The sequence below is a fragment of the Mauremys reevesii genome, linkage group 2 (assembly GCF_016161935.1).
Source record: "Mauremys reevesii isolate NIE-2019 linkage group 2, ASM1616193v1, whole genome shotgun sequence".
Taxonomy (NCBI): domain Eukaryota; kingdom Metazoa; phylum Chordata; order Testudines; family Geoemydidae; genus Mauremys; species Mauremys reevesii.
The window spans coordinates 44,230,350-44,256,257 of NC_052624.1; the positions used below are offsets into that span (position 1 = coordinate 44,230,350).

Consider the following 25,908-nt stretch of genomic DNA (forward strand, 5'->3'; position numbering starts at 1 on the left):
TGGCACCTTTTAGATACAGATGACGACAACAGTGTCTTAGGTGTAGTGAGTACGTCAGGTCTGACAAGAGTTGCTGACACAGAGTAGTAAACTGCAAATGGGCCTCTGTGTCACCAGCCCCATTTGGTTTTGACTACAGTAGTCATTCCATCATATATATTCTAGATAAGACAGACACATCCTTCTGGCACACCTCTTCATTGCAAATTCCATCAAACTATTTCTTTTGGCACACAATCGTAAGCCTTCTCCATGTCGAAACCCCCCATACCCATTTGCTGTTTCTGCTAGTTCTGCTGTAGCTAGCATGCTAAAAACAGTAGGGTAGCCACAGTAGCACGGGCAGCAGCAAGCGGCGGCATGGACCAGCTGCCTCAAGTACAAACCCATCCAGACCCAGGGCAGCTAACCATGGTGCCACACACCACTGCCTGTGCTACCATGGCTATACTACTATTTTTAGCATGCTAGCTAAATGAGAGCTGCTAGCATGAGTGTCTACTTGATCTGGAAACTGCACTCCCAGCTCCAAGTGTAGAAATGCACTTAGGATGGTCACGTAGTTAAAACACATAACTTAGAACCAGATCTGAGCTCTATTCCTGGATCTACAGCACCTTTGTTGTGTAATTTTCCTCAACTGTGAAATGAGGATAATAATTAAAATTAACTTATCTCAAAGAGGAATGATGAAGTTTGATTAATCAGTGTTTATAAAATGCTAAAAATCCTCAGGTGTAAATTGCTACCAAAGTATAAAGTGGTAGGTGCTTTATGGCATCCTTTCACTTTGTCTGCTGTTCCTGGGGGTGGGAGTTTGGGAAAGAAACGAGGAAACTAAAATATTAAAACATACGTTGCTCTAACCTTGTTTGTTATTTAAAACACTCAAAAGTTAGGAAGTGAATAAGTTACAGTTCTCTTACCAATATAAACTCAAGTATATTGGGCGTATGCAATGTCTTCTATTCCTCTTTATAAATGTTTAATTTAATACTGTTTATTGTTTATATTGTAGGAGCTGCAGTTTGGCTGAGTTTATATTGCTATGAGAACCTTACGTTTTCCTCTCCTTACATTTGAAGTACACTTGACATTACATTATTATAAGTTTATGTATCTTAATTGTTTTATTTTAAATTTGAATGTGGTGTTTGTTCACACACATTAGCTACATGTTTCCAAGCAAAAGTCTGTGGACACACATGTCTCTGGGGGAGATGGAGGATGGGTGAGGTACAGAGATATGGAGAGGAGGGGATTTATGTCCATCAGGAAAGTGCAAGAGTAAGCCAGGGACTCCCCTGTTGCCTCCCCAATTCTATGGAACATGTATTTTGGAGTTTACATCCAGGTGCTTTCTCCACAAAGATGGTTCAGCCTTCTCTGAAAGTAGTCTGTCTGTGGCACAAATCCAGGAATTCTCCATGTACAGAAAGGAAACTTTGCGTTAATTTATAACCAAAAAAAAAAAATTCCTCAAAGAACCACCAAAACCATAAGAAAATCACATATCAGTGGCACATCTGTTTGCTTTACAGAACACTTTGTGCTTTTTTCCCTTCTATACAGTATTACTCATGTGTTTCTGAGTAAATTTATCTTTGTTGCTAGTTTGTGGGAATTCCAAGACACTAGACACATCTATTAGCAAAATTGTTTTAAAAGATGTGTTGTTTCTTTCTTTCTTTTTTAAATCCCTCATATATGTTGTTCCCCTTGACCCCTTGCTGCTTCAGCCCTGCTGCTCCTGTTGCCACCCCTTCTCTGTCTGAAGATTGCATGAGTATCACTTTGTGAAATAGCTTGCAGGAGGATTCTTTCTTAGTGATGTGGTGAACCCCTTCCTTTCCAATATAAGGGAATAGAGAACATCATTGTACAAATATTTCCATTACTTTCCATGGTGCAGAGTGTTAAGACATGTTTAGAAGCTTCAGACATTTCAAAAGTGATGACTAAAACGGTACCATAGCAATCAACAGATTACTTTATAGATTCCACTTAAATAAAATGAACTTTTCTGTGATCTTTTATACCTCCATTTTAAATGTTATTGCATCTATCAATGTTTTTAGTAAACTGTATTGTCAGTTTAAGAATTTGTTAGTGAAAATGGGAAACCATTTCAATCAGTAAAACTGCTAGGGCATAAATAATGTGTGCACTCTTTTTAACAGGAAAGAATGGCTTGAAACAGTCTTGCTGCCTCAGTGAAACAATACAATCTGTCTGCTGCATGATGTCATTGCCAGCAGCCAAATAGTACAGTTTTTGTTTTAATGGAAGAGCTCTTTCACATTGCTGGTTTTACATGATGGGAATGTAGTTGGAAATGCTTCCTTTTCCATTCACAAGCCCCAGGCTGTCCATGCATTTCAGTTTCAGAAATGACAGCTGAAACCAATTAGGCAGAATTATGGGACAGCAAACTCACGTGTAGCTTTATCATGATTGAGGAAGGGGAGAGAGAGAGATTATACTGCATGGGGAATAGAAATGACTAATCAAATTAGGAGAATACTATATTAGTAAAATTATTATAGAAAGGATTGTGAGATAGTTCATTTTCTGTGACTTTCTGTATCTTTAGTGAGAGATTTCCTAGTCTTTCTGTGCGAGCTGTTGCATGTTTGATAGTCATTCATTCATTCATGCCCGTCACCCCAGTCGGGATATGGGCCGCCAACAACAGATCTCCAGAGTCCTCTATCCTGGGCCATTTGCTCTAACTGGTTCCAGGTATAGCCCATTTTTGTGCAATCAGCCTGAAGGTCGCGTCGCCAGGTGTTTCTTGTCCTCCAGGTTTCAGCTCCATACAGTAGTGGATTCTCAAATATCTCTAAACTGGCTGAAGTCAAAAGGCAAAATATTTTATTTTAAAATAAATTCCAAAAGCAAGTCCTTGGACAGCTGTACTTTGTGGCTTACTCATCTATTCATAATTTGAATCCTTGTTGCAAGGTGGGGGAGAACTAAATCTTTAACCCTTTTTTCTGATTTTATTTATTTACATATTCCCTCTTCCCCAGAAGTAGATTACAGTTTACATCAACTTTTCTCTGTCTGATTAGTTCTCCCTTTACAATTGCTTGTGCGCACACATGTCTGCAGATGTGCCTCGTGGTTTTACTGAATAAGAATCACCGGTCACATTCTGCAACACATTTCAAGCAAAAACCAATTAATTACATTATGAAATATTGCCCCAGGGGTTATTTGCATAAATAATTTAAATTTGTTGTGACAGTTTACAGAGAAAAATAACAAAACAAACAATGATAGTCCAAGTAAGGCTTTTTAATCCTATATCCTTATCCTTTAATCCTATATTTCTTGTGCCAAATTCTGCTCTTTGTTAATCCCATGTAATTTTGCTGCCTTTGAGATGTTCTCCAAGGTATTGTCTTGGGCAAGTCATTTAATCTGTCTCCTTCTTTCCAGTTATAAAATGGGGGGTGTTCACCTCTTTTCATTAAGGTTTGAAAAGTGTTTTGAGACCCTAGAAGGGAATGCATCATAGAAAAATTATTATTCAGTATTGCTTGACTGTGTGTAAGTTAAGGTGGAATTTGATCCTTTGTGTCCATGGGATATTAGTTTTAAAAAACAAAACAGATTTCTAGTACATTGGATGCTAAGACTACAGGATAATACAGTGTTATATTGTAAAATGTCTTGGGGCCGTATCTCAAATTGCTATACAGAGTTAGATAATACAACAGAGCTAAATAATAGCATGCACAGGCAGAAAACAGAAGGGGTAGAAGTGACGAAGGGAAAAAATGTCTACATTATGAGGTCATTCTTTTCCTTTCCTGTGGGTATAGAAGTCTCCTAGACACAGCAGAATCAACAAGGGCCTATGACTGAGGCCTGTGCTCTCAAAGGTTCCTTGTGCAACATCATGCTGAATGGTTTGGAGTTGGGTCCAACAGGGATAGTAGTGGGACTGGAGCAGCTGGACCCTCCACACACTGTGGGGTGCAGGTGTTGTGGAAGCCGATTACAGCCTCACTAAGTGAGGCTGCAATGGTGTGCATAAAATGCCCCTGCTGCTGCTTGCTGGCCTTGATCAAGACAGGCAGGTTAATGAAAGAGAGACAAAGGGATGGATTTTAAGTGGCAGGCCACAGATATCAGTACTTAACTGGCAGGGAGGAGAAACTATTTACCCACCTGCTCTCACATAACAAGCATCTAACTGGGTCCAGTGCAGTGTTACAAGACTCCCACTATATAACCAATAACTGGGGGTAGACCGTCTTCAGCCAACCCGCAGAACTTAGCTCACTTCTGAATCCTTTCGCCTTCCCTCTCGTGAGGGGATAAAGGATACCAAGGGTAATTTCAGTCTGTGAAGATTTCAAGTCTTCCCTTCTACTTGCAGGCAAAGGGAGCCTCAGCCATATCCTGGGTCTCATTTACCTCTGGCTCTTTTAGCCTTTATCAGCCCTGGATACCAGCTGTAAACTGTGATGAACTAAGCATTCCCTTATTACTTCCTAATAATAAAACTCCTATTCTACTCCTTTTACACCAGTTGTTCCTCTAACGATGCAGCAAGGAAAGCAGAAAACCCGCCGGTCCCTGCCAGTTTGGCCCAAGGGGAAAAAATTCCTTCCTGGTCGCCAAAACAGATGATAGGTCTGACATCCATTCTTGAGGTGTCCATGACTGAGATTCTATTGTAGTTAGGTCAATGCAGTCAGTGTAGACACTGCGTTATTTACATTGACTATTGCTGGCCTCCATCAGCTGTCTCACAATGCCCCACAGTGACCGCTTTGGTCACCGTTGTGAATTCTGCTGCCCAGGGGTCAGGTGGACAGGAAGCCACCCCTTCCCTTTAAGACCCCACACATTTTTGAAATTCCTTTTCCTGCTTGCCCAGCTGGGCAAGCACACCTACCAGCTCTCCATTGCTGAGTGTAACTTCCCAGCTGACCATGCCGGCTACACTCTTCAGACATGCACCTGCTTGGAATACACAGGAGGTATTTGGATCTCTTGGGCCTGTGGGGTAAAGAAGCTCTGATCCAGCTGTAGAAATGTGGACCTCTATGAGCAGATTGCTCGGGGAGTGCGGGAAGGCTACAACAGAGACCAACAGCAGTGACACCTGAAAGCCAAAGAGCTGCAGCAGGCATCCCAGAAGGCCAGGGAGGCCAACAATAGATCCAATGCCGATCCGCAGGCCTGCTGCTTTTACAAAGAGCTGCAAGCCATCCTTGGTGGAGGACTCCTGCCTCCCCACTCAAGAGCACTGTGGTTACTTCTGGGAAGCCCAAGTCACAGGCCCTTGCCATGAACAGTGAGGAGATGGATGAGGAAGAGGAGGAGGAGTATGGGGGACTGGCAACTAGGGGATCCAGCTGTACAGCAAGCCAGAACCTATTTTTGACTCTACTGCAGTCCAGCCAGTCCTGACAGTTGAGCACGGGTGAGCCTGATGCAGGGGAAGGAACCTCTGGTAAGTATCTGGAAGGAAGGAAGATTAGCAACTGTAACTAAAATCACAATCATAGATGTCATTTGTGTTCTGAGAAACTATACAAAGTACTAACTGAAAGATAAATGGAAAATGTGATCATCCTCACAACTGACTACAACCAAAGGGAAATAACTGTATCAAGACCTACATCCCAGATATTTATAGGTTCTTTGGTGTTTAGTATCTTGGAGAATTTGTTCAAGAGGTCTTCCTTAAAGAAAGAAAGATGTTGTTCTGATGTGGCAGTGGAGGGTTGCCTGGAGTAGATATTGGACAGCTGGTGGATCAGGGACAGTGGAGTTCTTGGAGTAGCTTAAGAGAGATCTCTAGCTGCAGCTTGTTGATGTTTGGATAGGATGGAACTGGAGTGACTGTTGGTGCCTCCTCCCTGCAAGGATCCACAGGACTAGAGCCTGGGTCTGGAGTGTCTGAGGCAGCTGACATTCCCACGTTGCCGCTGGGAGGCTACATAGAACCAGGTCTAAGAAGCACCATGGAGAAGAGGCGCTGCAGGACGTACCGTCTAAAGGGTCCAGAGTAACAGCACGCTGCAGCCTTTTGATTGCTTATGCTCACTATTTATCCCTGAAGGGTGCTCCAGGAAGCTGTCTGGGCAACCATGCTGACCTCTGGCTTGCTGTGATTCCAGACCTCACTTTGCTTTCTGATCTCTGGTCTCTGATCCCTGTGTCAGACTCTGACCCTGACTCTTGTTTCCTAATTCCATCCTGGTAACTACCTCTCTCTGATCTCCGGTCTCTGACCCCAGCTCTTGCCTATTGATCCTGGCTCTAGCAATTACCCTGATCCCTGTGCGCTGACTACCTCCTTGTGACCATCCTTTACTTGATAACACCAGCCCCACCATGACCATTAGGCTAGATCAGTGGTTCTCTAACTTTTGTCCTGGTGACCCTTTTCACATAGCAAGCCTCTGAGTGTGAACCCCCCCCCCCTTATAAATGAAAAAGAATTTTTAATATATTTAACACCATTATAAATGCTGGAGGCAGAGCGGGGTTTGGGATGGAGGCTGATAACTCATGACCCCCCATGTAATAACCTTGTGACCCCCTGAGGGGTCCCAACCCCCAGTTTGAGAACCCCTGGGCTAGATGGACTACACCCTACATCTCTTACTCTTTCTCCTCTGTTGGCTGACTGCAAGCCAGATGTGGACAGCAGGGAGGGATGCAGGAGTCAATAAGGCTCTCTGCTCATCCCGTGCCATGCTATCCTCAGTGGCCAGAAGGCTGAACACCAGGGGAAATCCAGGTTTCCTGAACTGCAGTCCTGTTGGGTATGAGAATCCACAGTGATGTGGGCAGGTGTGACAGGGTTGTCAAATGCATATTTGTCTGTAATATACATGGTATAGGGCAATGCTTGTGTCTCATATGTTTTTAAAAAGGAAATTTCAGTGAGGTTTTTGTCAAAAAATTTGACTAAGACTTCTATCAAAAACACTGGAAATTGTCTTTATTCAAAAATTCACATTAAAGTTAAACAAGATAAAATTTTATTCCATGGAGGTTGCCATTCTACTGCTATAATAGGAGAGAGATTGAGAGGAACAAACTTATTCCACACCAACTGGAAAAGAAACATTTACCTCATTGCAGGAATGATGTTTCAGATGTTTTGCCAAAAGGCATTATATGTTTGTGCTAGAGTTAGTGCTCAAGCAATATCAATCACTCAACACCTAAAAGGTGACAAAGGTGACTTTATATCAATATCAAGGAAGCATAATCATCAATCAGTGAAACAGAATCTTGAGTGTTCAGTGTAGTAATGAATTGTTAGTTCATTGGCTAGTTTTTGCTATGGTCCCAGAAGATTTGGAGGGAAAGATGGAGGGGGGGAGGGGGCAATCCTGAAGTGGATTTTAGAGCTGGAAAAAATGAAAGTAAAAGGATCACATTTAAAGTATAAACCTCTGTGCAAAATACAATTTAACTGACTCACACTAACACTGACCGGTTGGGTTGCCAACCCTGCAGGATTGTCGTGGAATCTCCAGGAATTAAACATTAATTTTTAATTAAAGACTAAGTCATGTGATGAAACCTCCACGAATATGTCCAACCAAAATTGACATCCCTACTGATGGGGGAAGTAAATGCATGAGCTAACCTTTTATTTTCTTTGTTAGACTACTTCAGTGATACGTTAACTATAAATTGAACCAGTAAACATTACTCTTCGTAGCCTGTGTTTGGGAGGAAATTGCTTATATCTTCATGCCCATTTGCATAGGTTCCCCTTCCTTTTCCCTGTAATATACACACACAACATTATAGTACCTAGACATTTCCACTACACACAGAATATTTGCTGTCTTTAGGCCGCAGCATAGTTTCTTAAAGAAACATGCTAATACCCAGCCAACTGAATTTATGCATCTTTTAACATGCATTAAAGAAATAATGTTTTAAATGATATATTTAAATTTTTACCAATTTCAAAATACTTTCAGCAAATTTGATTTAGTCCCACACTGGAGAAGGGTTGTGAGAATAAAGCTTAGATGTGGAAGCAAGAAGGCAACAAAGTATGGAGTGGCTATTACTGATATTAATTTGAATCCTATCTGGAGGAAATAGTAGTGCAGAGGTTGGCAACCTCTGGCATGCGACTTGCCAGGGTAAGCACCCTGGCGGGTTGGGCCATTTGTTTACCTGCCGCGTTCGTGGGTTCGGCGGACCGCAGCTCTCACTAGCCACGATTCGCCGTTCCAGACCAGTGGGGGTGGTGGGAAACCGCGGCCAGCACATCCCTTGCCCGTGCCGCTTCCTGCAGCCCCCATTGGCCTGGGAAGGTGAACCGCAGCCAGTGGGAGCCGCGGTCCGCTGAACCTGCCGACGCGGCAAGTAAACAAACTGGCCCAGCCCCTACAGGGTGCTTACTCTGGCAAGCCGCGTGCCAGAGGTTGCCGACCCCTGTGTTAGTGGGTAGGTATATAGTAGGCTTCTGAATGAACATATAAGAAAGGTACCTAGTGTAGTATGGGTAGTAAAATAAGACCCAAGAAACTATCCTGGCTTGGGGAAGAAAACTTATATCCAAGACTCTCACCTGGATCACTGCTTACACACAACTGGCCTGTCCCTGCATGCAGTGCATATATTGACAACTATCTTGTGCAGGAATGCTCGGTGATTTTTTTCCCCAGATGCAGTCCAGGTTCCCGAATGGAAAGATCAGCTCCAGTGTGTTGGCGGTTATGCCAATTGATACTTTTTCTTTCAGTCCTGACTGTAATTTCAGAAGTTACATTGTAGGTACGGAGCAGAGAATCAAAATACCACCTTACTTGACAAAGGTTGTGTACTGGCCAGAGCCAAAAGAAATGTGAAGGGAAAAAATGGGAGGCAGCTTCAAAAAGAGAGTGTTTTCAAATGTTTCCGAAGAAAGTGAGAAACTAATTTTAATCCTGTTGTAAGTGCAAACCTCAACACATCTTCACTATGAATCTGCTTCTGATGTCTCTAATAGTCTGTGCATATGTACACATGTGCAGGTTGCCATGTTTCATCATATCTGTTTTTGTACCAAACAATATTCAGCAATCTGTTCTACAGCTATTTCAATTTTTATAAATAATCCTGAGCCAGAATCCTGCTTGACTTACTCACATGAAACATTGATTCCAAATGTGTTTTATATATAAGTAGTGTGAGCAGGATTTGTGATGTTTTTCTTATAGGATTTCTCCCCCCCGCCCCCCGATGTTACCTATAGGACATTGATGGTAATATGGAGTCTTATAAGTTAAGAGATGACCTATTATGTATGCTAGATTGAGCTGTAAATTAATAAATTAACCATGTACAGGAGAGAGGAAAAGGAAACTAGATACAATTTAGTTCTTATAAATAGTCTTATGAGTCAAGTTATAGAGGTGCTTGATAAGAATGGAGCCTAGAGGTAAAGACAACATGGTATAACTGAGAAAATGTGTCCTCCTTCCATTTGCTCTGTCCAGAGAAAACAGTGACTTTGAAGTGGAAGAATATTAATCTACTGTACTCATGGGGATATTAATACAGTTTTTCCCCTTTTGACTTTTTTTCCAGCACACTGATTTATGTCAGTACATGGACAAACATCCTGGAGGACTTCATCCAGATAATGTGAAGGTAAGAGTTAAAAGGACACTTTCAAGCAGAATATAGTAACAGTAAACTTGTGTTGAAGGTAGGGTGAAATATTTCATTGAAGCTTTTCTCCTTGGTAGATAAAGGAAAATTAGTGGCTGAGTTATTTTATTGATGTTGCATTTTTTTAAAAATGAAAATACAATTGTAATTTAAACACTCCCACAACAGAGCAATGGGAACAGTGTAAATAGATGGTGAGCCAAAATTAATGTATAAATATTGTTTTAATGTGGTAGAATACACTTTGCTTGCTTGCTTTGAAGATAAGAAATAGTGCCCTCCCCCAACCAAAAAAAAACCCCTTGACGGAAATATTTTAAACTGTCAGGGACAAAGCCTCAGCTAGTGTAAATCAGTATAGATTCATTGACTAAGCAATGCTATATTGATTTATAGCAGCTGAATATTTTGTCCATAATACATTTTAAAAATAAATGCAGTATAAAAACTTTCAACTGTCATTTTTATCAAGTAGTTTTAAGACATAACTTGATTTTATTTTTGTTTATAAAAAGTCAGATATTAAATATCACACAGTATGCATCAAAAGATGGGTATTTGTATTATTTGGGCTTAATGAAAGGGTGTTGGGGGAGGAAATGATCTTCTGACATTTCGATTCAGTCACCTTCTAGGAAGTCAGCCAAATTATTTTAACGTAAAACAGAAGCCTATCAGACATGCAAAGTATGTCTGTCTTGTACAGACCACCCAGGTAATATTTGTTGAACTTGTTTTGTGCTTTGACACTGTTCCCATTGTTCTGCTGCTGTGGAAATTTTTAAATCCCCACTTACTATGCTGAGAATTTTACTCCAGCATTTGGCTTTTTAAAAGGGGGGGAAGGAAGAGAGGGAAATAGAAGAGCTCATGAAAAAAAGTAAAGATTTTCCCATGGAAAATTCAAAAGGAGTTTTTAAAAGAGTAAAATAAAAGATTTTTTTAAAAAGGAAAGAATCTGATTATTTAAATGTGATCACCATTGTACCTCATACAGTAGTATAATGGTCATTTGTTTAATTGTCCCTTGTTTCCACTAAAATTACCATCTACAGTACATAATTGTAGATCAATGTATGTGTGTATCATAATAGCTTTTTAAAGGATGAAATCTTCCTTTGTTGTGCTTTTGGTATTTTTATATGACAAATATAAAGTGATTCTCATTGAAACTACGCTCTGTGCATGCTAAAACAATATGCATGTTTTAAGCATTGTTGTGATACATGGTTGTGGTCCAAATAAGTTGCCTGTGTGTACAGAGAAAAGTATGTAGCAACCATGTTAAGGATTTATGTTTAATGTATACAACCTACTAGCCAACTCCAGGAGCCATTTTTTGTTGGTGCTGTCGGCTCTGTCACACTTGCTGCATAACTGTGGGGTGGGGGAGGAGGGCATACTTCGCATCCCAAAGACCATTCAGGGTTTTAGGGGTGTAGTGGTCCTGCCTGGTGGCCTTATGAAGACACCAGAGAGGAGAGTGGTCCTCCAAAGTACTGGGGTGTGGGGCTCAAACTTTTCCTGTCACGCCTCCCCCTTAACAGTAACGGAATCTGTCCACCTTCCCCTCTCCCCATTACTGCATAGCGGAGACTTCCTCAGCAGTGGAGCTTGGGTTGAAGGCAGAGCTGGGGGTGGAAGTGGGGATGGGGGAGGAGCTGGGGCTAGAGGTGGAGCTGGTCTAGGGATGGACACGGAGTGAGGATGGAGCTGGACCTGGAGGCGAAGCAGGACTGGGGGATGAATGGGGTTGGAGGTGGAGCTGGCCTGGGGGTGGAGTGGGTTTGGAAGCCCCAGCCCCACCATATACCCCCCCCAAATGTTCCTCTGTGCCCCCATAAAGGGGCGTGCCTCACACTTTGAGAATCACTGCTCTTAATAAAGGTGGGAGGGTTTGTGTGTAGCAGAGGGCTGCTACCATCCATAGTTTTAGGTACTTTGGGTAAGTATCCAGATTCTGAAATGTTTAAGGTTCCCACATCACTAGGTCTATATGTAATGTTTGTTAAAGTGTTTAATATTACTTTGAAAAATGCTTTGGTATTTACTTTCCCTGTGTGGAAGCTGGCCTACATTATGCTCTCCAATGGGGTTGGCAGACAAAGGGGTGTATGATTAGTATGGATGCCCATACCACTTCTGGAGGTGGATCCAAAGGTCATACATTCTTGGCCTTTTCTGTCACCACCTGCCATTGTGTATGTCTATGTCTGTATCTCGCTCCTTTCTGTTTTCTCTCCAAAATTGACGAAGTGATGGTTGTCGTAGTTCTTTGGCAAATTTCAAATGTGTGGCATTTTGAAATCTTGACATTTTGAGCTAGAAGTGGATTTCACAAACTACTCTGTGAGAATATTTTGGACCCTTGAAATTTCAGGCAATTTTGATGACTCATAAAACAATATGAAACACATTGGTAGTTAATGTTGAGTGAAATTTGGCATTCCCTCTCTTCCCCCCCACCTAGTGCTGCAATCTCTTAGAGAAACATTCTTCAGCTAGAAAATAAGCCGGAGCATTTCCTCCTAGAACTATAGTTATCATTTCATGCGTCTCTTACAAGTAGCGAGGCTGCAGTAATTTCATTCCCTGCAGATTCTCTCTCCCTGCTATTCTCTCAATACTAATTCTGTGAGCATGTTCTTGAGATATCTCAAAGTCTTTATTAAACAATGAATTAAATACTCCTGCTTATTTTGCAAAGTGTTAAAGATTCTTTAACTTTCAGCTGGACAACCATCTGACATAAGCCGAAAAGACTTCCAAAGTCCTTTGAAGTCACAAGAGAGACTGTTCTTGACATCAGTGGGCATTGGATCAGGCCATTAATGTCTCATCTGAAGGACAGAGGAAATCTTTGGAATCAAATAAGCCAAATAATAGTGTCTCCATTTTTTCTTCAATGCATCTTTCCTGTATATATCCTTACCCACAATGGTAAATGGGTTAAATAAAAGAAATAAGGGGAAATGTTTCAATGTCTTTCCCTTACAATGTTTTTTAAACCTATTTTCATAATGGGCAAAATATTACAGGCTTCAGTTGCAAAGGCAGTCAGTGCCCTGATATATGGAATTTTAGAATCAGTCTTTCTCTTTGTTTGTTTTGTTATTTGCCATGCTTGAGATGCAGCTTTGCCTCACTTGTTTGCCAGGGATTACACACTGCCTAGATCTCTAAAATGGACACATCTAGTAGTTGAAAAATGTAGCTGCAAGCACATTTATAGCTATACTCTCTTCCTTACTTTGCAGCCCAAACTCCCTTCTGTCTACCTCTCTAGCCTTCCTTTCTTAAATTCCTCATCTTGGGTTCTTGTGAAGAAACTGAAGAAAATCTGAGCCCAGTGTCCTGCCTGAGTAGGTGAGCTGGGCAATAGGGAGATGAGCGGGGGAAGAGCGAAACAGGCATGTCCACACATATGCACACACATATGGGTGTGTGTGTGTGTTTAATATTCCAAGGCTGCAGAGGGTTGCATTGTGCAATCAGAGGTCTAAGGATGAACAGTCATTGCATTTATAACTCGTGTGTGTGGAGAACATGAGAATTCACAAAGCCCCATCTGTCTCTCCTCATACCACTGAACAGGGAACCACCCTAGAGCTGAGCTCATCACTGGCCAGGGTGTACATGGCCTTTCTGTGCTTTGCATGTCTGCTCCAATTCCCGTACTCCAGTTGTATTGCAAGGTGACCCTATACAATAGTTCAGGCAGCGTCAGGATTATCCCATTCATATAGCTCCTAGTTGAGCTTCCAACTTGCAGACATGTATCAAGGCTGCTCAGCTGTTTCTCTAGTTTTGCTGCATACTTTGGCTGGGCTGGGAGAGAAAGCAGCACCATCCCTTTAAGCCCTGCTGCTAGTGCTTCTCTTGCAGTAGAACTTCAAAGGAAAACTGCTGATTACCCTGTGTCAGGGATCAGGGCGTGGATGGTCTTGCCTTGTGGTTGGAGGAGGGGTTGGTAGCCTGGAATAGGTCTCCAGGGGCCAGATGCCAGAGCCAAGGGTCAAAGCTGAGGTCACAAATCAGAGCCGCGGGTCATAACTGAATTACTTGGAGTGAGGCAAGGCAGGGGCATGCCTGGGAACAAGCAGGCACAGGGGTTATTGCAGCCGTGGGCAAATGCTTTGAATAGCCAGCATCCCACTGCTGGTCTTAAAGAGCAGGTCTGTGTTGATCCCCTCAGCCAGTTGTGCAATTTGGCTGATCAGGAGAACTCAGCTGGGGCACAGCTGTGCTCCTAAGACTGCCTGCAGGTAAGCTAGCAAGTAAGTAGTCTAACTGCAAGCCCTAACTCCTGACACCCTGCCAGCCTAGTCACGGCATTCAGCAATGCTGAAGAAGCAGCTGGACAGCTTTGAAATGTGTCCTTGAGTAGGGAGTTAAACTAGGAGCTGCTTTTAGACTCTTTAGTTCAAGGTCTTGATGTAAGAACTCAAGTTCAGGAAGTGTGTTAAGGGAAAGGAGAGCAGGAGAAAAAAGAAAAGCAGAGGGGGAGGAGGGGCAGTTTCACTGGCCACCTTTCTCTCCTAGCTGACCACCTGATTCCAGCGGCCCCTGACGGGACACTTTTTAAATTCTCTTTTCCATTTAAAAAAAACCATAAAACTAATTTTTGTATATTTAATATTCCTAATGTAGTTTCCCTAGCAAGAGGGAGATGAAAATGGCCCAAAGGACACAAACAGTAGAAAAACTAGGCTCATGGAAAGTAAGAGAGGAGGTTGTGCAAGCAAAAAAGACACCTTAAAGAAAGAAAAGGTTAACGAACGATTTTACAAGAAATCTAGTCATAATTGCCTGAAGTGGGTGTTTATATTTCTTCCTTCCACTGTCAAGTACTTTCCATGGTGGAAGGAAATATTGCATAAATCCTTCCCCAGATCAGTTTTTAAAATATAATTTCAAATTAAGGAACGATACTCTAGTAACAGTAAGCCATGCTAGACTGTCTGGGCTACACTCCGATAGTAAACTATAGATGCTTTCCCAAGGTGGTTGAAGGCATTCAACTTTCAGCTTTATTCTTGAAGAGAGTACCCATAGCCTACATTCTAGTGTAATTAGCAATAAGCCACTATAAATATATAAGTATACATATTTTTTTTCCTGCAGAATACTATACAATATATTTCCTGTGAAACAACATTTATACTAAATGCAATGACTTCTGGTACCAGTCACTGCACAGAGTATGTGGAAACAAAGGCATCCTTAATTAATGTTTTGGTGTCCATGGGACATCCCAGCCTAATTATGAATCATCTTTATTCCTTATTTGCCAGCTGAAGACAATGCAGTTGCCTAGGGTTTTATCTTAGGAACAAAATTACAAGTGGAATAAAATCAACACATGCTACTAGTGTCGTCTTGGGTATTGCCTTCGACGTATTGCCTTTCCGCGTGGTTCTATTAATACTATTTATTGTCATTTAAACACATTTAAAATAGTGGTAATGTTTTGCTTACTCTTGTACGCAAGCATAAAGAGGAAGATCTCAAAATAATCTACATTGTAAAAACCTTGGGACATCATATTTAAACAAAGACAAAAAGGATTGCTTCCCAAACTATGAGAGAGAGAGAGAGAGTGTGTGTGTGTGTAAATATTTCAAAATCTCTCTCTCTCTTCTGGGCCCAAATCTCAAAACTGGCACATGCATTTTAGACCCTTTGAGATTCAGGGTTGCTTGGATGTTAGATTTTAGTTTGGGACTGGTACATTATTTTATATTCTAGCTGATGCACCCCATTTCCCTGATTAGTGTAAAGGTGAGTGTCAATGAACCAAATGCATTTAGATGCCTGGTAGTGGCCTGAGGAGCAAGGAGCCAAATGTTGAATTCCAGATACTCCAAACACTAGGCCCTATAGACTCTGTACTTGGTAGGTTCTCAGTAAATACTCATGTTCACATTTGGTAACAAATAAGCTTCTACCAAAGCTGTCAATAAAGAAAATATAAATATATGAGATACAAACTCTTAATTAGATGTCTGGGTGGTGGGAGGAAAGGTAATTATTAACTGAGACTCCGGGAGCAGTTTAATAGGAATGGACAAGCTCAGGGTTTCTTCAGCCTGGTACCAAAGATGCTCTTTCAAGTCCACTGGAGAGAGAGAAGTTTTAAGCTGTGATCTCACATGTCTGGGCTTGGCTTTGCTTTTGATGTGTGGATGTTGCCTGGTAATTAAAAATGGTTGTGATTGTTTTTCCCTGTGAAAAATGTTGACAACAATTATTATTTTTTTGCTTTCATCAAATGTTTTTCCTCTAAAAAATGTGGGTTATTGTCAAAAACAAAAAATAAAGTTTGATTTTTTTAAATGAAAATTTCAGTTCAATCAAAAAGGAATTTTCTATTGCAAAACATGTATCAACCACCTCTACTGATATTCCAGGTGGGGTCCATCCATGTCATCTCCCTCCTATCTCAGTCGAAATGTGATCAACATTATCACTTTCTGCATTCTTCTGTGTGTGGTGAAAGCCAAGTTGTACTCATTCACCTGTTTGCTGAAGCTTTTTCCACAGCCCCACCCTTTCCCTTCCCTGTGGCCCTCTGCTCTTCACTGTGCTGGAGACGTGTTCCCCCTGCTGATGAAATCTCTAAAGCAGAAGTTCTATCTCCTCAGTGAGTGATCTGCCACCTACAGTTTTGCTTTTAAGAACCTCTCACATTAGTGGCTTCTTGCAGTATCTTGAGAATTGTGCCTACCCTAGGTCTCTCTTGGAGCAATTCTGACTTTCTATCCATTGTCAGACTTTCTCCTTGTTTTCTGTCAGCTGCAGCTGACCCATCTTACTGGGACTTCTGCTCAGATCTCTTTTCCCCAGCTGTTGTTGCCTGTGGAAGTCATTTGCACGTCCTAGTCCCCAGTTGTAACTATATATGATTGCTTCCAGCAGCGTAAACTCAGAGGGCCACAGCAGCCACTTCCCATATCACTTTTGCTAGCTGCCTCCCTGCTTATCTACTCTCCTTCCCTTTTGCTCTCTGGCCATCTCCTGGTCATTCTGTCTAGTTTTTTGGACATTCTTTTGTCCTCAGGTCTCCTGAGTGCTAGCAGCAGTCACCTGTAAAATTGTTCCAATTTTGCAAACTCATAACCTAGGAGGGTTGCCACCCATCCGGGTTTTACCTGGAGAGTCCAGTTTTTGGCTTCTGTGTCCAGGTGCCATTTAGGGTTGCCAGGTGTCTGGTTTTTTATTAGAAAGGCCAGTCGAAAAGGGGACATGGCAATCCTAATGGCACCCGAACCAAAAGTCTGGTTACCACGAGGTGGGGGGAGTCGCCAGGTCATTAACTCCAATGCAGAGCTTTAGGTGCAAGGAGAATCAGTCTGCCCCCAGTAATCCATTAAGACTGCATCTAGTATCTGAAACTAGCCTGGTTTACATTCCTGTCTGTCTCGGTCATCACCATGTTATATGAGCACCACAAATTTATTTTATTTTCACAACATCCTTGGGGGACTGAGCACAGGGAGAGGGCAACTGAGTCTGTGGCAAAGCGGAGAATTGAATTAAGATCTCCTGTTTCCCAGGACAGCAACCTAAACTCTGCAAAAGATCGCAGGATTCAGGCTGCAGCAAGAAAACTGCATCTGGTTTTATTTTTAAAATACAAAAATAGGTGAACTGGAATGTGAGGGATGGCTTTGAAGTAATAAGTATAAGTGAAATATGGAGGAAAGACAAAACTCTGTGGAATACTGTAATATTTGTGTGTGTAACTATTCAGGAAGAATAGATTTGATTATAGAGATAGTAAGTGAGAAATATAACTGAAAGATTATATAGAATCTAATGAGATAAAAATTTGAGTGGAGAGAACCATGCAGTGGAATCTGTATGAGTACAAATCCCAAATAATAAGATTATGAATATATTAAAAGTAGGCTTATACTACTGGCCTCCAAAAAAGGAAGTACAGAATAACGCTGAAAATGTTGAAATATATGTACAATAAATGGTGTGTGCTCTTATTAAAAAAAATCTCATCTTCATGCTGTCGCTTAATCGTCACTTGCAGAATTCATTATTGCCTCCCATACTCCTCCGTCATGAACATTATCCCTTAACTAATGGTTATAGTTTTTAAAGTAATATCTATTCTTGACAAATGGATAATTTCAGGAGCTAATGACCAATCTGGAAATTAACAACCCGAATCAAAGCCTTAGGGTATTTGTCTTATAAATATTTATATTTGCAAAAGGAATAAGTGAACTGATTTCTCCTTTAGAATAATCTGGAGCACAGAACATAGGAGTAGTTAGCAAACCTCTTCTATGTTTAACCAAATGTGGCTTCTTATCTTTGAAATATGACTTCTGAAGATAATCCAATAATACAGCCATGCCCGGTGGCTGTTACTAAACAGAAACTGCCCTTGGTTAATAATACTGAGTTAAAATATGTATTCATTATTAAAACATAACAGTGAGGGAGTGTCCTAAATAGTGTGTGTTTATCACGTTGTGTTATATTATTTATTTACTCTGGAAAAAATGATCAGCAGGTGAGAGAGAAATAAGAAACCATCTTTACTCTGGCTCCACCAATTCAGAATTGAGGGGTTGCCCCCTGTCAGGATGATTGACAAGCAGTAGGAATCAGAAAGTGTCCAGAATTTTGGCACTTTTATAGAAACTTCCATGGTACTTCATCATCTAGATGAACAGGAGTTTAGATGACTAAACCATGACAAAGTGTTGGGTGATGATGTGTTTGCCTCATGCATCTAGATGAGAATATATCTTGTCTTACTTATCCTATTGAGTCACCATAGTTTGGCTCAAAAGATGTTTTTACATTAACATTGCGTGTCATGATTGCTCTTCTTATTTTACCAGATCAGGTTTTGGAACAAATTAAAACTAGTATATTACTCGTGAAATATCTGTCACATTCACTGAAATTAGTGGTGCTGTTGGTGTAAATATTTTAATAGATATGCCAAATAGGAAGATGTGTAGTGTGATATGGTTGAACTTGCTGTTTTTCATTCCTCATTCAGAGAACAAGCAGGTGTACAACAGATAGAATAATGTCATGCCAAATTAAGGTAGTCTTTACAGATAGCATTGAGAATTGATTTTTAAATGAGACTTTCTAGTGATCAGACACTAACTGTGTCATCAGGATTTCACTCTACTTTCTGTTAGCTTTGCCACTTAAGACAGTAATGATTTAATCCCATGCACAAATGTGAACATTAAATGCAAAACCTTTATTAATGTATTAAGAAACATGCGAGTTTCATGAAGTTTCTATAATATGTTGTGAGACTGGAGAAATATATGCAAAAACATTCAATGAACATATATATTTTGATACATTTATGCTTCAGCTAAAATAAAGAAATATGGTCAAGATGAAAAGAAAAAAATACATCCTCAGAAATAGTGTTCTTAGAACTGATTATGTATTACAATACGAGTCACTCTTGAACTATCTCAGCATGCAAGTGCATCAGTGAGATGAAAGGTAGAAGGGAGAGTTTTTAATCTCAATGGTTCTGGAAAAGGAAATTAAAAGACTCTTTCACCTATTGAACATCAGCTACTAAGTCACCACGTTATATTACCTGATCAGAAAGGAGTATCATCAAGCTCAGTTAATTATGCACACTGTCCTTCATTACAAATTACTTTAGCATGTAGGTAGGAGATGTACTGATGAGAAAAAAATCAAATATAGAACTTGGCTAGTTAACACTTTCTGAGCTGTTTTCACTACAGTTCTGCAAGTGTGAATTTCTGTATATTTTTAGAATCTGAATGAGATTTTCATTCCAGTAGGTACATTGTTGAATATTTCTGTGTGAAATTGACTTCAGTGGGACTTTTTCTATGTGTAAGGAATGCAAGAGCAGGCTCTAAGCCTCTAAGAATGTGTTTTTGATAAGAATATCTTTAAACCCTGCTTTTTAGAGAAGCCTGTCCAAGAGGTTCTGGGAAATTAAGACAGGGCCAGCTTTTACTGAAATAAAGCTTATTATGATAGTGGAGATCATGCTAACTCTGGCTAATATTTTTAGTCAGATAAAATCCTTTGTTCTTTGGGATGCAAGTCCGTGTCAAGTCAACACTTTGTTCCTGAAGTTTCTTCTCCTGACTGTTGAGATGAGAGCCTACAAAGCTTTGACCTAAAAAAGCACAATACATCTCCAGGATACTGTTAGAAATGAAATGTTACATTTTATCTCATGGTTATTATCATGGTGGGGGGAAGAAAAGAATAACAAACCTATAGTGGTAAGAGAGATTGCACTTGATCAGCTTTGGACATGCTAACAGAAGTCGCACAGAGATATTTGTCATTGCTTCCACTTAATGGCAATTCATATGATCAAATAGAATTTTTTAACATTATTTTAATGTTTTATTTAAAAAAAAAACAACTAACCAAGTATGACATATGGTCATGTTTATTTTACTAGCTATATGAGACTGTTGTACGTGCTGCCCCCTTCCACTCACCCGCCTAATTAACCAAAAATTAATCCGAAATTACAGTATCATCTGGATCATGGGAGAAATAGACTGGTTTCAAACATGAGGCATCTTGGGTTTCATTACTGGTATTTTTAGATTTGATCGCCTATTAAGACTGAATATGGATTGATTTACGTTAAATACACAAAGGAGAATTCAAATGATTAAGTAATACACCACAGGTACACTTTTTGATAGGCATCACATTAGTAGCATCTATGTTATCAAGGAAGATAAAGTTTATGCTCTGTGTGTGTAAGTCAAGTCAACTCTGCTAATGCTGCATTATGATTCAAGACAAGACATTCTGGTACAGATCTGCACATTAATCCAGCCATACTCTAATCTTTGTCCATTGAGTACAAGGTCCATCTTAGCTGCTCGGCTCCATGTGAACTCCCATGCTGTGGATAAAGTGAGACTAGGATTTGGACCTGTGTGTGTGTTCTGCAAAATGAAAGCTTCTATATAGCTCTCTGCATACACATTCAAGGCCAGATCATCCCCTCCTGCAGTAAAACACACAGGAGGGTGCTCTGATACAGATTCCTCCATGTCATCTCATCCAGAGAAAGACCTCCCATCCTTGTAGAAAGGACTGCAGGGCTAGCCTGGAAACCTGGCAAATCCTTTGTGCATCTGCATCAGCTCTGGCCTCTGGTAGTCTCCTGAGGCATTGCAAGGCCCGAGTCTGCTTGGGCTCCTCTCCCCACCAAGAGATGATCTGTGGAAAAGGTAATGGAGCCTCATGTTATACTATCTTGTCTGGGGAATCTATGTGGGTCTGGAGAGGGATGATGTGCATTCCTGCACCTCCTGTACAGCAAACTTCTTCCACATCAACCTGTCCAGCCTCTACCCCTCCCATGAGCATGTACTCTGGACCCAATAAACTTCATCTGTGGGGTCTGGAGGCAGGGACCAGTGCTGTGGAGGCAGCTGAGATCTGCAATCTTCCCATTGTCTTCAACCTAGTTGATATCTGATCAGAAATTTAGGTGGGAGTTAATGGTTATCCAGGTGGCATTAACTCCACATCAGGCCTTTTGCTCCCCATGGGTGGAGGTCTTGTGCAGATGTGTTCAGAAGGATGTGGAAAGGGCCAGTGGCATAAAGGCATGGGGTGAAGCTTTGCTGCCGATTTTCCATGATACAACTGGTTTTCTGTTTCTAGGGCTCCATTTTGAAGTCTTTCCTCAGGCCAAGATTACAAAACTCTTCCCTTCAGGAAAGAAGGGAAAAAATGCAACATGGTTCACCTTATCAAGTTTCCAGTGGGCTTTTTTTCTCCCACTGTTTTTTCCCCTCCACCCATGGTAGAGGACAATTAAGATCATAGTAACGAATGCAAGAAAATTAATTAGCTTCATCCCAGAAGTTATCATGAAAACTACATGTTTGATGGCTGAATAAAGCTAAGAGTTTTTGTTTCCAACTCTGTTCTCAGAGATCCTGTCATTCATTATTTTTAGTTCATTGTAAAATTGTATTGTTTTGTTTTCCTACTTGGACATAGCACATAAGATCATTTTGATCTATAGCCTTAAAGGCAGTTTAACTAAAGTGTTATTTATCAATTCTCATATCATAGTGCTCTAATAATCTGAAATGCTTGTGGTTTCTTTGCACACTTAAAATCCATCTTTGTGGTCAAATACCTCTTGGATGATTGAGCAAACTGGCCCTATTTCATATTTTTCTATTAAAAATTATTGCGAAACCATTTGATAATACATAATCTAAATTCTAAGGCCATAATGAAAGCCAATTTTATTTCCTGCTCTAAAAATAGTTTTTATGTACCACAAATTCCATGCTCACTACAATTCACAAAGGAATTCGTATGTTACTTATCACCTTTTCCTTTCTTTTCTTTTCTTTCTTTACAGTATACTGCTCTTATGTTTCCTCAGCACATTGTTAAGCTGAACCTGGGCAAGAAGCTGATTGATATGGCTCTTTGTGCCCTGACTAAATAGCAAAACATACAGTATATTGTGTCTGCACTTGGGGGGGAAAATGGAATGTAATTAAATATGTTTCAACTTGAGTAATGTGACATTTCTGTTCCTTTCATGTCAGACTTTATTCTCTTCTATAATCAGATTTCATAACCTCATTTATTATGTTTTCTCATTTGAATAGTCTTTAAATAAATGTAAGGGTTGTGTTGCTAGCTAATTAGTGACTATTAATGTGCCTATGTTGACTTTTTCCAAATCTTTGGATTTGGTGGTATGGATCCCTAAGGCTTGCAGAGGGCATCTTTATTTGCCAGGTACTTGACTAATAGGTAAAGAGTAATTCTTCCATGATCTCACACATCTAAAATACAGGGGACTGCGCTGTTTCCTTGTGGGAAGCAGAATATTTCTTCTAATAATTATAATACCAGGAAGCACCTATGTACAAGCAAACAGAGCTTTTTTTAAAAAGTGCATGCATAGACAACCTCTGTGAAATCAGTATTCAACAAAACAGATGTTTCTTAATACAAGGGGTAAGATTTGCCATCCTTTAGTGGCAGTGCCTATCAGAAGAGTCATGAAAATCTGAAAAAAAATTATCTAGCTCTTTTTCATAAGAGCAAATTGCACAACTGCACAAAAGGAAAGCTAAACACTCTAAAGCATTTGTAGAGTCTGGTGGACATTTAAAAGGGCTGGCAAGGAGTGCCTTAAAGACCTTTTAGTGTGTGGAAAATAGCCTCAATTTCAATGAAAACTGTTATTGTTTTTTTAAATAAAAAACTCAGCCAACTCCTATAAAACTTTTGGGAGGAAACCCTATCTGCATCATCTTTGCAAATCATTTTGGACAAGCAGAGATCGTTGTTTATACCCTTAATATTTTGTTTGTTTTAGCTCCCCTATCCCATTCCCTGGCCCTGTCTCCCCCCCCCTATATTATTGTTTCCTATAATTAGTACAGATACACATCTGTCTCCAGGCTATCAGCTAATCACTAAGGCCATATGGATAAATGAGATGTTGAGGTCCTCATCGACAACGATGGACGAACATCATGGATACATGGAATATAATTAGAATTTGGTAGAAACTGAGCATTCTGCTTGTAGTTGTATTGTTCTTGTGTTGTTTTAAATGAGGTAAATTCAATGTGTGATACAGTGGGGTTTGTGCATTGGAGATAGTTTTCTGCAAAATATATTCCTTATTTTTTACATTTAAAACCGTTTAAAAAAATTGGAGTGGGAGGCAATTATATGATGATGGAGCCATGAGAAATTGTTACCATAAAATACAAACGCCCTGCAGATTGTGTAGAAATCTGGCTCATTACATACAAATATTAACAGAGGTCATTTTTTTTGTCCCCTTCTTTTTCAGTTATTTTTATTTCAGTTGCTGCGAGGACTGTCTTACATCCACCAGCGTTACATTTTGCACAGGGACCTGAAACCACAGAACCTTCTGATCAGTGACACGGGGGAATTAAAGCTGGCAGACTTTGGTAGGAAAGCAGTTAATTAAAAGTCTATTTTATAATGTTGTGGGAATGTCAGACAGATGGTTTCATTGATTTTCCTGTTCCTTAGACACACCTACTTTATTGCAGATAATTGTAATTTTTTCTCCAGAGCTAAGAAATTGATTATGGTTGACATAATACTTGATTAAAAGGAGTGAGTGGAAAATAAATAAATACTCCAAATCCTACTAGAAAGGGATGATAACTCTGAACGTAGTTCAGTTCGCGTTATCTCCATAAGTCAAGACTTAGGATTTAGAAGAGAACCTTTGAAAAGGCCTAAGGATGTACAGGTCCTGTATAGTGGACAATCATTTGTGTGTGTAGTCCTGGGGACATAAAGATCTGGAAATAAGATTTAACTTTCATAAAATGACCAATGATTGAATGAGGCTTGAGGAAATAAGAAATCAGTAATGTTCTTCCTGATGATTAGAAGAAACAAGGATTATATGGACTGATTTCAGTATCCATTGTTGATCCCTTGTCGGGCGACTCTTTGTAAAGCATCGAGGAATGAGACATTGTTCACCCCTTCCTTGTAAGGATGTCCCTTCTCAACACTTCCTTGAAAACCCTCCTTTTCTAGCAGTTATTGTAGCAGTGCCTCTTCCTCTAAAGGATAGTGCCAGTGTGGATGTGGAAAATGGTAATGCTTTACTTGGGGTTTGTCTACACTTACAGCAGCGCAGCTGCACTCAGGGCTGGTCTACACTGGTGGGGGTCGATGTAAGGTACGCAACTTCAGCTACGGGAATAGTGTAGCTGAAGTCGACGCATCTTATTTCGACTTACCTCCTGTCCTCATGGCGCGGGATCGATGGCCACAGCTCCCCTGTCAACTCTGCTTCCGCCTCTCACCATGGTGGAGTTCCGGAGTTGACTGGAGCGCGTTCGGGGATCGATTTATCGTGTCTAGATGAGACGTGATAAATCGATCCCGATAGAGAGATTGCTACCTGCCGATCCGGTGGGTAGTATGGATGTACCCTTAGTGAAGATGCTACCTTCGCTGCTGGGAGAGCTTCTCCTGTCAGTGTAGGTACTCCACTTTCCTCGGAGGAGGTAGCTGTGTTGACAGGAGAAGTCCACATGTAGACACAGTGCTCTCTATCCCCTGGGTTAGGTTCGTATAACTACGTTGCTCAGGGGTATGGATTTTCTATACCCCTGAGTGATGTAGTTATACCAACATAAGTTCCTAGTGTAGACCAAGTCTTGGTGACTTTAAAAAAACACTTTGGCTTATCAAGTGTAAGCTTCCAAATGCTGACAAAGTGCTTGAGTAGTTCAGCATCTTACTCTGGACCAGATTCTCAGCTAATGAAAATCAGCATAACTCTGTCCATTTCAATGGTACTACATCAGCTTATGCCAGATGAGAATGTGGCCCAACAGCTTCTTGAGGTGCCTTTTTTTTTAAACAAACCAAAAAAACCCCATCCTATACTCTGGGCTTCCCATTCTATTTATCAAGTGTAGTGAGGGTGCCTTGCATGCTAATTGACAATTTCACTAGTAATTTAGTGGTGATTTTGTCTGTAATTAAAGTTACTGTGAGTAACAGCTGTGTGTGCGCTTAATGTGCTGGGGGAAGAAATCCAGCTTCATATGATGATCACAGTTCATGTAAATTTGATTAGTCTGTAGATTGTGAAGCAGCTTAAAGAAACAATATCTGAAACCAGTCATGTATAGCCTTACTCACCATTTTCTGTTGCTATTTTTTAATACTTGGAAGATGCTACAAGAGTTGAAAAAGAAATGTTTTTTATAAAGAAAATTCAAAGAATTCTGCTCTCCGGGATGATATATTGTAGAATTCCATTTCTTAGAGAAATTCATGAAACATAGGGGTATCATTAGGTATTTATGCTTGCAGATTAGTGCTCTGATGAAATATATACAGTTTGAGGTGACTTATTTTCTTGGTTGAAATCGCTCGTTTTGCCATATCAGTTAAATAAATAAAGATCCAAGGATGATATGAAAGTAACTTGAGTTATAGTCTTATAAGAATCTAAACATCTCAAGAGTAGAGTTGACAAAATAGCTGATTTATTGGTTCGGAAGCCAAACTGAAAATCAGAAAAAAATTTGGTTAGTTTTGAACTAAAAGTATGGTGTTTTGTTTTTCTTCGCAAAATGAAAAATGACAAATATATTGTTCTGGCTGAATGAAAAATTCTGACATTTCTGAACTTTTAAAACTTTTTTTTTACTAAAACTATTTACTGAATTTGACTTA

General features: G+C 40.3%; 1 protein-coding gene across 6 annotated transcripts in view; it reads left to right on the forward strand.

Moving 5' to 3' along the window:
• Positions 1 to 25,908, forward strand: part of CDK14 (cyclin dependent kinase 14) — a 543,695-nt gene that overhangs the window by 281,109 nt on the left and 236,678 nt on the right. For all 6 annotated transcript variants that reach the window (XM_039522181.1, XM_039522182.1, XM_039522184.1 and 3 more), the window contains 2 exons: positions 9,574 to 9,636; positions 23,519 to 23,642. In XM_039522181.1, the coding sequence (XP_039378115.1) occupies positions 9,574 to 9,636; positions 23,519 to 23,642 (187 nt within the window). The remainder of the gene's footprint in view (positions 1 to 9,573; positions 9,637 to 23,518; positions 23,643 to 25,908) is intronic.